Source organism: Nicotiana tomentosiformis, chromosome 2, assembly GCF_000390325.3.
Source record: "Nicotiana tomentosiformis chromosome 2, ASM39032v3, whole genome shotgun sequence".
Taxonomy (NCBI): domain Eukaryota; kingdom Viridiplantae; phylum Streptophyta; class Magnoliopsida; order Solanales; family Solanaceae; genus Nicotiana; species Nicotiana tomentosiformis.
In genome coordinates this window covers 137,846,188-137,861,523 of record NC_090813.1, presented here as the reverse complement: position 1 = coordinate 137,861,523, position 15,336 = coordinate 137,846,188, and the positions used below count along the sequence as shown (strand labels likewise).

The window sequence follows — 15,336 nt, the reverse complement described above, 5'->3', positions numbered from 1 at the left end:
AGATGATGGAGATCGTGGGATGTGGTGAGGATGTGAGGGGTTACGTGAGAAGTGAGGGGTGTAGAGTGAGAGTAGATCATGGGGTTAGTTAGACTAAAAATGGGGATTATGGGATTGTTTATCTTTATTAAATCAAATTTTTACGTTTGTTTTATTTAGTTTACTTTTGTTTAATATTTTATTTTAAAAGATAAATTAATTTATAAAGATAAGAAGATTAACCAACATTTCATGTAAGATAGGAAACTTAAATATTTACATGTACTTTAAGTGATACTAAGAAAAATTTCATAGCTTACTTATTAAAATAGAAACCAAATATATATATATTTGAATTTTTTTTTATTTTTTTATTTTAGAAATAAAATTTATACTCTAAGAATGTGGTTATATTTTGTAGTTTTCTTTTTAGTAAAACCTATTAAGAGTAAGATAAAAGTTTAAAATATTAAAATTAGACCTAAAAGAAATATTTACACTAAAATAGTATAGAATTTGGGTGCGGTCAAAAATTAGGTGTTCACAACAATATTTCAAACAACCTTGTTCCAACAGCCATGACTGTTTCTGAAAGGTTGCAAACTTTTTCAGAAACAATGCTAGCAACTCTATAAATAGAGTTTGAATCCCAGAATCTTTCCTTACGAAATTTTCTGAGCTTTTTCTTCTGCTAAAAAATTCCAGTGTGTTTTACAGCCTTCGAGTGGCTCGCTGTTTCACCGGCGTTTCGGTACCAACACTCCGGTGAGTTAAATCGTTTTATCCTGGGAGGATATATTCCAGCACCTCGGGTACTTGAGGGAAATAATTTCCTTAAGGACACACTGTGTATTTAGTGGGCTCGATTTATTCCTATACTGTTTTTTCCAGAATTTATTTCGTTAAATAAGTATTACTAACTTTCTGTTTTGTTTATATATTTCAGAAAGTTTAATTGTTTATTACAACAATACAAAACTATAACAGGAAGGCAGCTGTTGGAAGTTGTTTTACGGCTGAACAGTGTGAAGTTTTGGGGCTGATTTGGAAGCTTTATGTGGTGGTGTTAACGGAGTTTTGGTGGTGGAGTTTTGTGGTAGATCTGTTAGCTTGAGAAAGAAGTAGCGGACTGAGTAAAGGGAAAAATTCCCAGAAGCTAATGCCTTACCCCTTGTCTCGTCACTCTATCTATATTTTTTATACCTTTTTTCCTCTGTTATTGTTGCACAGAATTTAAGAAAAGAAAAAAATACTCTTGAAATTTATGGTCTTAAAAGTTTAACTGATAAAAGATTTATGGGGTCATGACATTTGTATAATTATAAACGCTAAGGATAAAATATATAAAATAAAAAATTTAAAATTAAATTACTTTCAAACAAAAAAATATAATATTTATTTTGAAACACACTAAAATTCTATATAAATTGAAAAAGAACGAGTATACAGAACTCCCACCACATTAATGGGCTTGAAGAACAAAAAAAGAATATTAAAAATGTGTGATCCCATCAAAAGTAAAATGCCAAAATTAACAATTGTTATCAAAAGGAATCAAATTCTGTTATGGATGGAAGGTGGGCAAGTGATTTTGAGGGAGGATACAGAGGAAAATCAGTTTAGGAGGTGGGACCCACAAAAAAGAATAAGAGAATTAAGGAAGGACAAAATATAGGGGGGCACGTAAGGGGATTTACAACTACAACTATCTGATTCTCTTTCCACCTTTTCTTTCTTCTTTGATTTCTTTCCTTTTGCCTTTCGCGTTCTTTGCTTTTTGTTTTTCTTTATTTTAAAAATAAAAATAAAAATATTACTCCTACTTGATTAATATAGAAAGATTAAAATACTAACTACTCAAAATTCTTTTATGAAAAATACTTAACTTCAAAAAAAAAAGAGTAGACTCGTTAAAATATATTTTTTGAAACTTTTTCTTTCTTTTGAAAATGGGAACACAATTAAAATATAAAATTGTGGTTATTTTTTGTTTTTTTCTATTTATCTAGTGAGGTCTATTAAAAAGTAAAAATAAAATCTAAAATATTAATTAAACCTAAAAGCTATTTGAATACTAAAGCTGGTAAAAAAAATCATGTATAGTCAAAAGTTAGATGTTCACACTCATTACCATTGATTTGGCCACCGAATTTTTACACTTTTAGTATACTTACTTCAAGTCTTGCGAGATCATAGAGCATTTTCCAACAGACTACTCTTTTAGAGCAGAATCCAGGTAGTTTATTTTAAATTAACAAGCTAAGTGGCATTATAAAAACTATTAGTCATGCACCCAATTCATAAAGCATGACGATTTCATATTTCTCAATAACTAATCCCCTTCTGAGTTTTGAAAGTATAATTAATCATCTCCAAATTTTATTACAATTTGTGTTGAGCAAGGACGAAGATTTCATATTTCTTGTCAAAATTGATAAAAAAATCTGAGGAGATCGAGTTACAAGATGTTTAATTCTAGAGAAGTTACACTAAGTTTATAAATTTGATGCAATCTAAATTAAAGATGAAGAGATAAACAAGGAGATAATCAAGATGACCAGAAAAGTTGAAGAAGATAATGACAATACAATATAATTATCATTGAAAATGGTGGAAAGGAACACAACAAGAATACCATATGTAAGGAAATATTAGGTGAGATACACTTGTAATAAAGTTTAAGTAAAAACAATTATGGCAAATTTGGCACAGAAAGAAGAACCTGCATATTATCGCAAGTTGGTTTCGACTAAGGATGAGATTTCATATTTCTTATTAAAATTGATAAAAATTTGAGGAGATCAAGTTACAAGATATTTAATTGCAGAGAAACTACAAGAAATTGGAAAAACTGGTGCATTTGAGTTGAAGATGAAGAGATAAACACAGAGATAATAATATGGAAGACCAGAAAATACAAAGAAGATGATGACGACCCAATATAATTACGTAAAAAGTCCAAATATGTCATTATACGGTATGAAATTGAGCACATTTGCCATTTGTTAATACTTTAGCTCAAATATGCCCTTACCGTTACATAGTTGGTTCATATATACCCTTAAACTTACGCAGTTGGCCCATATATGCCATTTCCGAAACGGAATCCACCAAAACTAATTAGCTCTTTCGTTAATTGTATTAAAGTGTATTACAAACACTATTTCCTTTTTATTAGTATTTTTTTTCTTTACCTATCTCTTTTCTTTCTTCTTTTTTCTTTTCTTCTTTTTTTTTTCTTTTTTCTTTTTTCCTTATCCGATTTTCTCCATTACTGATATCTTCTCCATTTTTGCCACCAATTCACTTGACAAAACTCATAAATTTCAATTAGTAAGAAAATTTTCGCATAAGAATATTTTAATAGATCATATGTTTGTCAATTTTTAAATTTTTACTGAACATATATTTAGTTCTAAAAAATTTAACAAAGTAAGATTGAAATAATATTTATGTAACAAAAAACCCGAAAAATCCAATAAAATCGAACAATCCAAACCAATATAATTGGTTTAGTTTGGTTTTGATAAAAACCGAACCAACCCGTTCCATGTATACCCCTAATTTACATAGTTAATAAAAAAATAGAAAATGTCAAGCTGAAAAAGATGAAAAAAGACTAGCAACTCAAATTTATAACACTACAACTTGAACTCTAAGCTTTTAATCATTCAATTATCTTTCTGAAAATAATTTAAATATTTTGGTCTTTTGAGTATTGTTAAAGGTTGAGATGTTTTTATTATTTTAAAGTTTAAACCATAATTTTTGGAACAGTTTAATTTCGTTTATTTAGAGGGCTAGTGAAATTGTTACTTAATTACCTTATAGGAGAATTTTCTTAGTAATTGGAATTCATGAGTTTTGTTAAGGGAAATTGGTGACGAAAATGGGGAAGACATTAGTAATGGAGGAAACGGATAAGGGAGAAAGAAAAAGGAAAAAAAAAAGAGAAGAAAAGAAAAAAGAAGAAAGAAAAGAGAAAGGTAAAGAAAAACGTACTAATAAAAAGAAAATAGTATTTGTAATACACTTTAATACAATTAAAGAAAGAGCTAATAAGTTTGGGTGAATTCCGTTTCGAAAAGGGCATATATGGGCCAACTGTGTAACTCTAAGGGCATATATAAACCAACTATGTGACGCTAAGAGCATATTTGAGATAAAGTATTAACGAAGGGCAAGTGTGCTCAATTTCGTATAATACAAGGACATATTTAGACCTTTGCCTATATAATTATCATTGGGATGGTGAAAAGAAATGCACAATAAAAATATCTTGTATAAGGAAGTATTAGGTTAGATGCACTTAATTACATAATTGCCATAAAATTAAAACAAATAAAAGAATCACATACATCTAATTAAACTTTAATTGTTTATCTTCGTAAAATACTTATAATTTTTTTTCCATGTATAATATTTTACTCAAATCATTATTCTAATAATATTGATATTATTGTAAATTATACTCCATCTTATATGATGTGGCATACACGTGCAACGCACGTTCCGAAAAATTAGTTGAATAAAAAATGTCCCGAACGGAGTGATGAAATAAATAGTGAGTTCAAATAATTATTCTAGCTAATTTAGAACTGAGGGTAATTGTAGTTGCTTTGAAATACTTATCTTAGTGGGCGTTTGGACATAAGAATTGTAAAATTTCAAAAAAGGTAAAATATTTTTAAAGTAAAAATGGTATTTGAAAATTAGAGTTGTGTTTGGATATAAATATAATTTTGGGTTATTTTTAAAGTTTTGTGAGTGATCTGAGTGAAAATTTTAAAAAATAGTTTTTGGGAGTTTTTAAAATTTTTGTAAAATTTCAAAATTATGAAAATTGAAAATTTTATGGCCAAACATTTATTTGGTAAAAAAGTGCAATTTTTTCGGAAAAAAGTGAGAAATTTCTTGTTTGTTTGATATTTTCGACTTGTACTATGTAGTTTATTCCAATTCCCAACTAATATAAGGAGCCAGTATTGAGAACAAATACAACGAGTCTCCTTATACATTACATAACAATAACCACTCAAAGTCTCTCCCCTCTCCCCTCTCTGCTCAAAAAAGCGATGGCAGACACGCTCGCTGCTCTGAGGTCTTTAATGTCTTCTCACTCTCCTCCTCTCCATGTTTTGATCGTTCCTTCTGAAGATTATCATCAGGTTTCTCCTTCCCTTCCATTTAGCTTTAGGAGTTATTGCTGTATTGAAACACATGATATTCAATCAATCAAACAATTTCAGTTTCAAAGTTTTTGTGTTTTTTCTATTCAAGTGTTCTAGGTCTAATTTCTATACCTTGTTTTGTGATTTGACAGAGCGAATATGTATCTGCACGGGACAAGAGGCGCGATTTTGTCTCTGGATTCACCGGAAGTGCTGGTTTGTCCTCTTTTCTCCGGCTTTTTTTTTTATAAATTATAAATAAAAAATGATCGGCCACTTGATTTTGTTAAATTTATATATGATTCTGCTAAATTTTTGTTATCAATTTGCTTAGATATTCTATTCATGATTGTGATGTGATAGCCTTTTCTTAGTGTGTATCCGGATCGTATAAGATGGACAGAACTTACTAGAAATATTGTGTTTACTGCGATAGGACTAGCACTCATAACAATGAATGAAGCACTTTTGTGGACGGATGGACGCTACTTCTTGCAGGCAGCTAAGCAGCTTAATGAGCAGTGGAAGCTCATGCGTATGGGAGAAGACCCTGCAGTTGATATTTGGATGGCAGATGTGAGTACTCCTTCATGGTGTCTTGCAACTGTTTGCATTTTGTGAAGGCCGTAGAGCTAGCACATAATTAGCCTATTTTAGAGTTGGTGAGAAAGATACTAACTCCTAAGTTTTAGCGGAAATTGAACCAAGGTTTAGTGCATAAAAGTACAGTTGCCTTGTTGGTCTTGTCGTTGTTAAATGAAATTACGAAAGGATAAAGCAAATTCTAAATACTTAATACATCTTTATCAAATAAAATAAGAAAAAAGAAACAAAATATCTAGTATATCCTTGATCATATTAGAGGAATGCGAAATAAAATAAGCCTTAACTACTGGAAGCTCTCTCTCACCCCATTAGCGATCAGGAAAAATTGTAACGTTTCAAGAACTTTTGTTCCCCTGTCCAGATTTTCCCTTCAATTATGCTGTCTCCCCTGAAATAATGGAAGTGTGCTTTGATTCTTCTGCTGAAATTTCTGGTTAGATGAGTAGCAATTTTTTGATATTCAATTTGAGTTAACATATGTGATTATGTGCTATATGCTAGAATCTACCAAAGGATGCAGCTATTGGTGTTGATCCATGGTGTATATCAGTAGATACTGCACAGAAGTGGGAGCGTGCTTTTGCTAAGAAACAACAAAAGTTGGTTCAAACACCTAAAAACTTGGTGGACGAAGTTTGGAAAAATCAGCCACCTGCCGAAACAAATCCTGTAGTCGTGCATCCATTAGAATTTGCTGGTCGCTCTGTTGCAGATAAGTTGAAAAAATTGAGAGAAAAGCTTGTAAAGGAAAAATCTCGTGCTATGATAATAACGACACTTGATGAAGTAAATCTGTAACCCCTGAATCCAAGTTTATTCATCTTACTGTTTTGGTGAATTTGGTCTTATATACTCTTTATTACTTCAATATATGATTTCATTTTGCAGGTTGCCTGGTTGTATAATGTCCGCGGCACAGATGTATCATATAGCCCGGTTGTTCATGCATTCGCTATTGTGACATTAGACTCGGCCTTCTTCTATGTGGATAAAAGAAAGTTGTCATCTGAGGTGCATCTGCACTGCATAACCATTTGATTTAGGTTCAATACTATTCTCCTTATTTCCTTCTCTTAAGTAAGCATGTTAATGTCCCAGGCAAACTCTTACATGAAGGAAAATGGAATTTTTGTACGGGATTACGGTGAAGTTAGCTCAGATGCAGTCTTGCTTGCGTCTGATCAACTCACTGCTTCCTCATCTGACAAAACTCCAACCGGATTTTCAAGGAACACAGAGAGTAATGATGGCAAGGCTACAGGAAATGGTGCCATTCCAGCTGCAGAGTTTGTGAATGACCTCATTTGGGTTGACCCTTGTGCATGCTGCTTTGCTTTGTACTCAAAACTGAATGCTGATAAAGTCCTCCTTAAGCAGTCACCTTTGGCCCTTGAGAAAGCCCTAAAGGTGATGCATACTATCTAGGAATATTCTTACCCCCAAAAAAGTTGTCTGAGTTTTTGATGATTGTAAGTCTGATAGGTGTTTTCACAGACTTTGTTGAGTGCTTGTTGGGTCAAGTGGATCAGTACTCCACTGAGAAGAAAATTAAGAAATAGGGAGAGGGAAAGGGAGTCTCTTGACCGATGCATGGGCAACCAAATATAAGTTTAGTGCATATCAGCTAAAAGTAGGTAGGCGAAGATTAAGTTAAAGGCGGCCAAATAATGGGTTATTTTACATTTCCAAAAATTGCATCTTGTACACTTAATATGCCACAGCATTTTGTACTGAAGCTGAGTTAAGGACACTTGATGGTAGTTGAGCACATCATAGACTTTTATGATTTCCTGGATTGGCATTCTATTTCCAGTTATAATTTGACTGAAAACATCGCGTTAAGATCACCATATAGTTGAGTCACTTTAGAAGTTTTCCTATTTTTTGAAGTACAATACTATCATCTTGATTCTTTTCTCTTTTCTCTTGCATCTCCGATAACAGATGCAGACAAATGAGTAAAAGATCACCATTTTGGGGAAAATTTATTTGTGCCATGTGAGTAATTACACGTAATATTCCTTTTCAAATGTATTTAAGCACTTCCCTTTGAATTTATGACTGACCAAAGCTTAGTTCAATAGGGGTCCTATTTTTCTTGTTGTAATCAGATTTATTGGTGTCAAAGATTTTCATATGAGCTTGCTGCGCTGGTAAGGATTACTAAACCAATTCCATTATGATTTTTAAGATTACAAAATCAAATCACTTATGGTTTTGTAGTTACAGTGTTCTCCTTTGCTTGCTATTTGTTGGAGTAATTATGTTATTTTCCTTCATTTCTGTTTGTTTTAAGGCCCTACTCCTCACCCCCTAATTTCTCAGTCTTCTTTTGGCTCTATGTCAATTTGGATCTGTCCTATAGTGCGGAGGAACAGACCACCAATATCATTGGGTAGTGTCTCTTAGAAGTTGCCAGATTTACTAGGATTTTGGAAATGCATTGTGTGTTTTGTTATTTAGTTCTTTCTCTAAATCTTATTGTTGATTCTAAATGACTGGATTATATTTCTAGAATTCTGTTGAGATGGAAGGATTGAAGAAGGCCCACATTCGGGATGGGGCAGCTGTCGTGCAGTATCTCGCCTGGCTGGATAAGCAGGTAAGTGATAGCTTCTTAGAACCTTTCGTGTTTTCTTCGTCGTGTGCTGCATTGACAATTTACTGAAAAGCTTCTCTGAGGTAAAATAACAGTTTGGTTAAATACTGCCTATTGCACTTGCCATCGTCCCCCAAATTTTATGAGATTATGTTACTCCTACATGTGTATAGGTTGTCATTCTTATCATCATCAATCTCCATATTGTGGCAGAGACGCCGTCTGTCTCCAGTTGGATAAGATATTAGATCTACCTACAGTGGTGGACCTAGGATTTAGGCGAGTGGGTTTGGCGGCCCAAGACAAACAACTAGGGTCTTCCTTTAGTGGGAGTTGAGATGACGTCACTGAGGAACAGCACCAAACTTCATCGCGTTGACCCTGCCTTCTTTTTCTTTATCTGGTGTCATTTTGCCCCAACGGTTTTAGGAAAATCTTTCTGTACTACTGTTTGGGGAAAAAGGAAAAAAAATAGGCAGCATATTCTACTCCGAATAATTTATTAAATTACAATTTTTATGCTATTTCAATTTCGGCCTTTTACTCAAAGCTTCACTTCTTAATGTTTGTATTTTCTTTTCATCATTGTAAATTCATAAAATGACAATTTAACAAGAACAACACAGAAATCAAGATTACAAATTATAAACAATAACACATAATGCAAGATTAGAAAATAACAAATAAACAACAAAATAAGAAAATAACATAATAAATTAACCACTAAAAAGTTCTAAAAATTAATATGAACCAACCAAAAGAGCAATAGAGCAGCTGGGCATTAGAGCAAGCAATGGATGGCAGAAAGAGGCTTAGCCATGTTGGTGTACATACATATGAAGTGGCTTGCAAGGAGTCATTAATTTTAGATATTTGTGTGTCAAGAAAATATGTAGAAATCTCTAGTGCTAAGATAACCTCAAATTATTGAGTACAATAACAACAAACCCAGTATATTCCTACACGTGGGGTCTGGGGAGGGTAGTGTGTACGCAAACCTTATTCCTACCTAGTGAAGGTAGAGAGGCTGTTTTCTATAAATCCTCTGCTCAGAAAAGGTGAGAAGAAGAAAGAAGTAGAAGAAGAAAAAGAAAAGTACCAAACAGTAACAACAAGGAAATATGATAAATGAAGCGAACTAAACAACATGACGTAATATAGATCTAAGAATATAAAGGTACATGAGTGCTACTAGTACTACTGGTAAGAAAAGGAGAAACTTTCAACTACCTACTACCTTTCTATCCTAATTCTCGACCTCTACACCCTCCTATTAAGGGTCATATCCTCAGTAAGCTGAAGCAACACCATGTTCTGCCTAATCACCTCTCCCCAGTACTTTTTTGGCCTACCTTGACCTCTTCTCAAACCCGCCATGACCAACCTCTCATACCTCCTAATAGCAACATCAGTGCTTCTCCTCTTAACGTGCTCGAACCATCTCAATTTCGACTCCTGCATCTTGTTCTCCAGGAGGCTACTCCCACTTTGTCCTGAATAACTTTATTACTAATCTTATCTCTCCTGATATACCCACTCATCCATCTCAACATCCTCATTTTTGCTACTTTCATTTTCTGAACATGGGGGTTCTTGACTGGCCAACACGAAGTCCCATGCAACATAGTTGGTCTAACCACTACTCTGTAGAATTTACCTTTTAAGTCTTGGTGGCACATTCTTATCACGTAGAACACCAGACACGAGCCTCCATTTTGTCCATTTTGTTCCAATACGATGTGTAACATCCTTGTCAATCTCCCCGTTACCTTGAGTATTGGGATGAAATAGGTCCAAATGGAGTGAAATGGATATTGAGAATTTATATAGCTGATCTCAACTTTGGGATTGAGGCATGGTAGTAGTTCTTATTATACTAAACAATTTTGTATAATTAGTGAACATAGCATATTTGATACAAATGCCGAGCAGCACCAAACCCTCATAAATGCGAAGGTTGATTCTTTGGATGAAAGCGCCGACACAAAGACGAAGCACTGAGCTAAATGACCAGAATATAAAGAGGTCACGGGCTCAGCTATGAACCTATAACCTTTACTTAAACGATGGCGTTCTTTGCCAATGCATTTGGTTCGGCCTTTCAGTGTATCGTACTTTTATAATCTTATATAATGTATAGATATAGTAAATATTTAAGCCCCCTTGCTACAATGTGGGCCCACTTGTCTGCTTAGTATGCCTCTTTGCAAATTGGGAACTTTGCAATTTGATTTAGGACTTCATAATTTTTTGGTTGCATATAAAGCCTTGTCAAAAGTCTGGGACTTAGGTATCAATACTTGTCATATAAGCTTTAGCATCGTAGATGAGGACATGAGGTTTTATTAGAAGACTGATATAGCCAACTTTTTATTTACTACAGATGCAGGAAATTTATGGGGCGTCTGGTTACTTTGCAGAGGCTGAGAGTTTGAGCAAGAACAAATTAAAGTAAGTTTGACTTTCCTTTATTAATTCAAGGTTTGGCTGGTTTGTCTATGTTTAGGTTCGAATGATTGTATTTTAGTTGGCATTGTAGTGCTTGCTGACCTAGATATTCCAATAATTGATTTCGAGGTTAGTTTCTGTAGGAGATTAAGCCTCTCTTTCATCAATATATACTTTTAACTTATTTAACGGAGAAATGTTCTGGTAGAGTTGGCTTCCTGTGGCGCTTCTAAATATAGATGATATGTTGGAGATAAAGCGTTTCTTTATTATTATTATAAATTTTCAAGATGTTTTCTGAGAATGAATTTATTTGGGCTAGCCACCTTACTTCTTGGATATATAGATGGTTCAAGAAAGTGATTTTTTTGGTTCAAGGAAGTGGTAGTTTTCTCTACCTTTTTTCCATCTTTGAAAAGCTTCTGACATGCATTCAGTTTATCGGTTAATAAAAGTAGAAGCTTTGACATGATTTAGTGAAGGGCGATGTTGCTTCTGCAATTTGCAGCTCATTTCCAATATGTCAAATGATTCCATAAGGATCTTCTTATGAATCAAATTGGGTAGTTTTACTCTTTCCCTGTGTAGCTCCTGCTTTACCATTGTTTTCTGATGTCAGGGATACCAAAAGACTTACAGAAGTTTCTGCAAGCGATAAGCTAGAGGAGTTCCGGGCATCTAAAGAGGTATTGGCTCTATGCATGTGTGAAATCTGATATAAAGCTAGTCATCTTGCCATTTGCTAATGAATCTTGCATTTGATGTTTTCACCATTTAGGTCCTTGAGCTGAGGCTCTTGGTTTGTAGCAACATGCTTGTTTCTGTTTTACCATATTCTCATTGTATTCTGAGCTGGACGATATGCTAACTTTAACTCAAACTCTATTCACGGGGGCAGTAGCCTGTTTTCTCTATCTTTAGAATGTAGAGGGGCAAAAATTAGTATTGTCTATAGGCTGTGTTGTGGCTAGGATAAAGAACATAGAACAAACTTAAGAGGGTGCCTGAAAATAAGAAACAAAACCTGTGAAAAAATTAAAGTTTTTGCGCAATGACGGTATTGTTAAAGTGCTAATAGCATGTAATAACTGAGCCTTAATATATGATGGGGTAGCAAATGTCCGATTGCTTGATGAGAATGTTTTGTGGGTCTGATCTAGTTTGGGTCTGATCTAGTTTGAAACTAAGGAATTTTTAAAGTTGGTGGATTTTCAGTATTATTTCTCTTTTTACTAAACATTCTGAGAAACTTGTCCTTGTATATCTGCAGCATTTTAGAGGGCTGAGTTTTCCAACTATTTCATCTGTTGGTTCAAATGCAGCCATTATCCATTATTCACCCGAGGCAGAAACATGTGCTGAACTTGATCCAGATAAAATTTACCTATGTGATTCAGGAGCACAGGTTTGTGAAATACTGTTTGGTTTGGGTGATGATACAGATATTTTGAGAATTGTATTTATTACCACCTCCTAGTGCTAACTTGTGATCCTTTAAAATTGATGGTGTTGGTGTTGTTGCTGCTGAAGTATCTGGATGGAACAACTGATATTACACGGACTGTTCATTTTGGAAAACCTACTCCACATGAGAAAGCATGTTATACTGCGGTATGTAAACCTTGTTAATTTATAGCTGTGATCCAAAACATGTTGAGTTGTGAGTCATTGTGACCATGCATAAGGGAAGTCAAATTTCAAAATTCAAGTATATTTGTCTACTTGAATACTATAGTGGACACCACCTTAAGGATTTCGGGGAGGCCCTTGCTATGATTGATAAACCATTGGAATCACTATCATCCTTGGAATTGCTAGAGCTTTTCTTGCTGTGCTTGCACCAAGTAACTAATCATTAAATTTATTTTAATCATTTATATATGTTCCTTTTTCCAGTAGTCCTTTTGAGTGAATTAACATTATTACATCTGCTTTCAGTCTCGAAATTTTTCTCAATGATTAGTAAGGCCCATGTTGATTCAAAACTGTGGTCTTATTAAGGAAGAATAAACGATATTCATTTTTAGAAGACAAAGGGAGAGAGCCTAGTGGTAACTGGTAAGGGCCCTTCAGAATGATGAGGTTGTGGGTTTGAGGCAGTAAAGTGGGAAAAACCGCTGCTGAACTGCTGGGTTAGGGATTTACCATTCCACCCAAAAGAAACAGAGCAATATTCATTTTCTGAAAGACCAGTTGAAGCTTTTTTAGAGGCTTTTTTTCATTCGGTTTTTTTTTGGGTGTTACCCGGCCTATAGATGCTTGCAACAATGTGAACAAATCTATTTTATATCTGGGTTATGTCTCCCTCTCTCTTTCTCTTTATATGATTTTCCGTACTACATTATGTTTGTATCTAATGGATTGAGTTCTTCAGAATTTGTGACTTTGAGGATGAGAAATTGCTCTTCCTTTGCTTTGTCATATATTGCTCTAACACTGAAAGTTCCTTGAATTATGTAGGTTCTCAAAGGACATATTTCATTGGGTAATGCCCGGTTTCCCAATGGAACAAATGGTACGAGTCTATAGGATGATTTCTTAGTCTACACATGTTTGTGGGGGTTGGATGTAGAAATATGCACATCTGCAGACCATATTGGAATTACTCTTTCTAGTATAATGCTGTTTAACTGTTATGGTACTCAAGGTAATTGCAGAACACATGGGGCCACTTTTCTTACTTATGCCTGACTGTTCTTTATAGGGTATGCTCTTGACATTCTTGCTCGAACTCCTTTATGGAAGTATGGGCTTGACTATAGGCATGGTACTGGTCATGGGATTGGGTCTTACTTAAATGTCCATGAAGGTAACACGTGCTTTAATTTCCAGAGGATGTACTGTGTTAGTGTAAAGTAACAAGTTTTACTCACTTCCTTCTACTTTTATCAGGACCTCATCAAATTAGTTTCAGACCATCAGCTCAAAATGTGCCACTGCAAGTTTCAATGACTGTTACAGATGGTCAGTCTGATTTCCTTTAGACCTGACAAAACTGAAAATAAAGTTGTGCTTTATATATTTTCTGATTGCTTTATATTTCTGCTGATTCTATCGCATAAACAAATGGAACTTCACTCCACTATTTAATAAGCTTCTCTGGAATTATATTTAATGCAATGATGTAGCTGCTAGATGTCCCCTGTCATAATCAATTCCAAGCTGCTTTTCTTACTGGAAATTATTGTAATGGAGGAGATGGATGTTATCGGTAATCCTATCATGCTGTTTGAGCAAGACTGCAAAAAGCGAGGCGAATGAATAGGCTTTTGTATGTGCAGAATTGCATTCAATGGTTATCCAGCAAATTGCTTATTATTTTTTGGGAGCTGAAATTAGCACCAACCATTTGTGAATTTTTCCTTGGAACTATTTGTGTTTTGATATCCATGCAAAATATGTTATTTTGCCAAGTTCATAGATAACCTAATTGTCTTCTCCTTTTTAACTCTTAGTCATGATTTTCTGGCTTCAACATTTGAAACTCTAACGGTGGGATAGTATTTTCCAGAACCTGGTTATTACGAGGATGGAAATTTTGGTATTAGATTGGAGAATGTGCTTATTGTCAAGGAGGGAATCACTAAGTTCAACTTTGGCGACAAGGGTTACTTGGCATTTGAGCATATAACTTGGGTAAGTGTATCAGCATTATATTGTCGTATATGTCTATGTAGACTTACCCACGAAACACCTACCGGAACATATGCATAAGTATTTTTTGCATGTGGGTATACCTTGCTATTCTGTACTTTGATGGTCCAAGAAGAAAGAAGATAGTTATTTTTTGTTCTCCGCTAGTTGTCTTTCATGCAGAAAATGCTACATGATAACTCTGCTGTTGCCTAAATAATTTGAAATGTTTGTGTGATGGTGGTACTAATTTGCTCTTTTTCCCCGGGTCTAGGCACCATATCAGAAGAAATTGATTGATGTGAGCCTTCTGGCGCCTGAAGAAATCCAATGGTTGAATGACTACCACTCTAAATGCTCGGATATCCTTGCTCCTTACTTGAATCAACCTGAAGTGGAATGGCTGAAGAAGGCTACTGAACCAGTTCCAGCTTGAGACGTTCCTCGTTCTCAAGTTTAGTATGCAGTGTTCTATCTGTTCCATGTATAATGCTCTTAACTCAATAAGGTTTATTAATTTCAGTCCACAGCACTCATGCGTCTACACGCTTATTAAACGTCTTTATTACTGCATAAAAAAAGTTTAGTTTATTATGGGCTTTATTTGGTTTTGCCCAATGCTTTTTGCTTCCTTCCTGCTCTTTTTGTACTGCTTTCCTGCATTATAAATTCCTCCACCTCTTGTGATGAAAGCTGATCAACAATGCAAATATTGATGTGCAGAAAGTAGTCCAACTAAATAGGTAAAGATAGTAAACAGAAAAAGAAAAAGACAAAGGTTAGCTAGTTCGGCCTCCTGATAAAGGAACCTTTAAGCTTCAATGATTTCCTTAGCTGTGGAAAGATGAAGCCAAGCTCAAGTAGCATGATTCAAAACTTTATGTTCAGTGGGTTAGGTAA

At 34.4% G+C, this 15,336-nt stretch overlaps 1 protein-coding gene across 1 annotated transcript; it reads left to right on the top strand.

The window, feature by feature from the left end:
• Positions 1–4,974: 4,974 nt before the first annotated feature.
• Positions 4,975–15,067, top strand: LOC104113836 (aminopeptidase P1-like). Its single transcript, XM_009624139.4, has 16 exons — positions 4,975–5,147; positions 5,303–5,366; positions 5,587–5,726; positions 6,258–6,542; positions 6,645–6,767; positions 6,855–7,163; positions 8,272–8,358; positions 10,739–10,806; positions 11,423–11,489; positions 12,074–12,208; positions 12,334–12,414; positions 13,264–13,318; positions 13,508–13,612; positions 13,696–13,767; positions 14,315–14,439; positions 14,711–15,067. The coding sequence occupies exons 1-16, from the start codon at positions 5,055–5,057 to the stop codon at positions 14,870–14,872; spliced, it is 1,971 nt and encodes a 656-aa protein (XP_009622434.1). The 5' UTR covers positions 4,975–5,054; the 3' UTR covers positions 14,873–15,067.
• The last annotated feature ends 269 nt before the right edge of the window (positions 15,068–15,336 follow it).

Bases quoted from the DNA above. Each gene is read 5' to 3' on its own strand.
- LOC104113836 (XM_009624139.4), top strand. From the start codon at position 5,055: ATGGCAGACACGCTCGCTGCTCTGAGGTCTTTAATGTCTTCTCACTCT. The intron at 6,543-6,644 runs GTAAATCTGTAA...TTCATTTTGCAG, and splicing joins TAATAACGACACTTGATGAA to GTTGCCTGGTTGTATAATGT. The intron at 7,164-8,271 runs GTGATGCATACT...TTATATTTCTAG, and splicing joins CCCTTGAGAAAGCCCTAAAG to AATTCTGTTGAGATGGAAGG.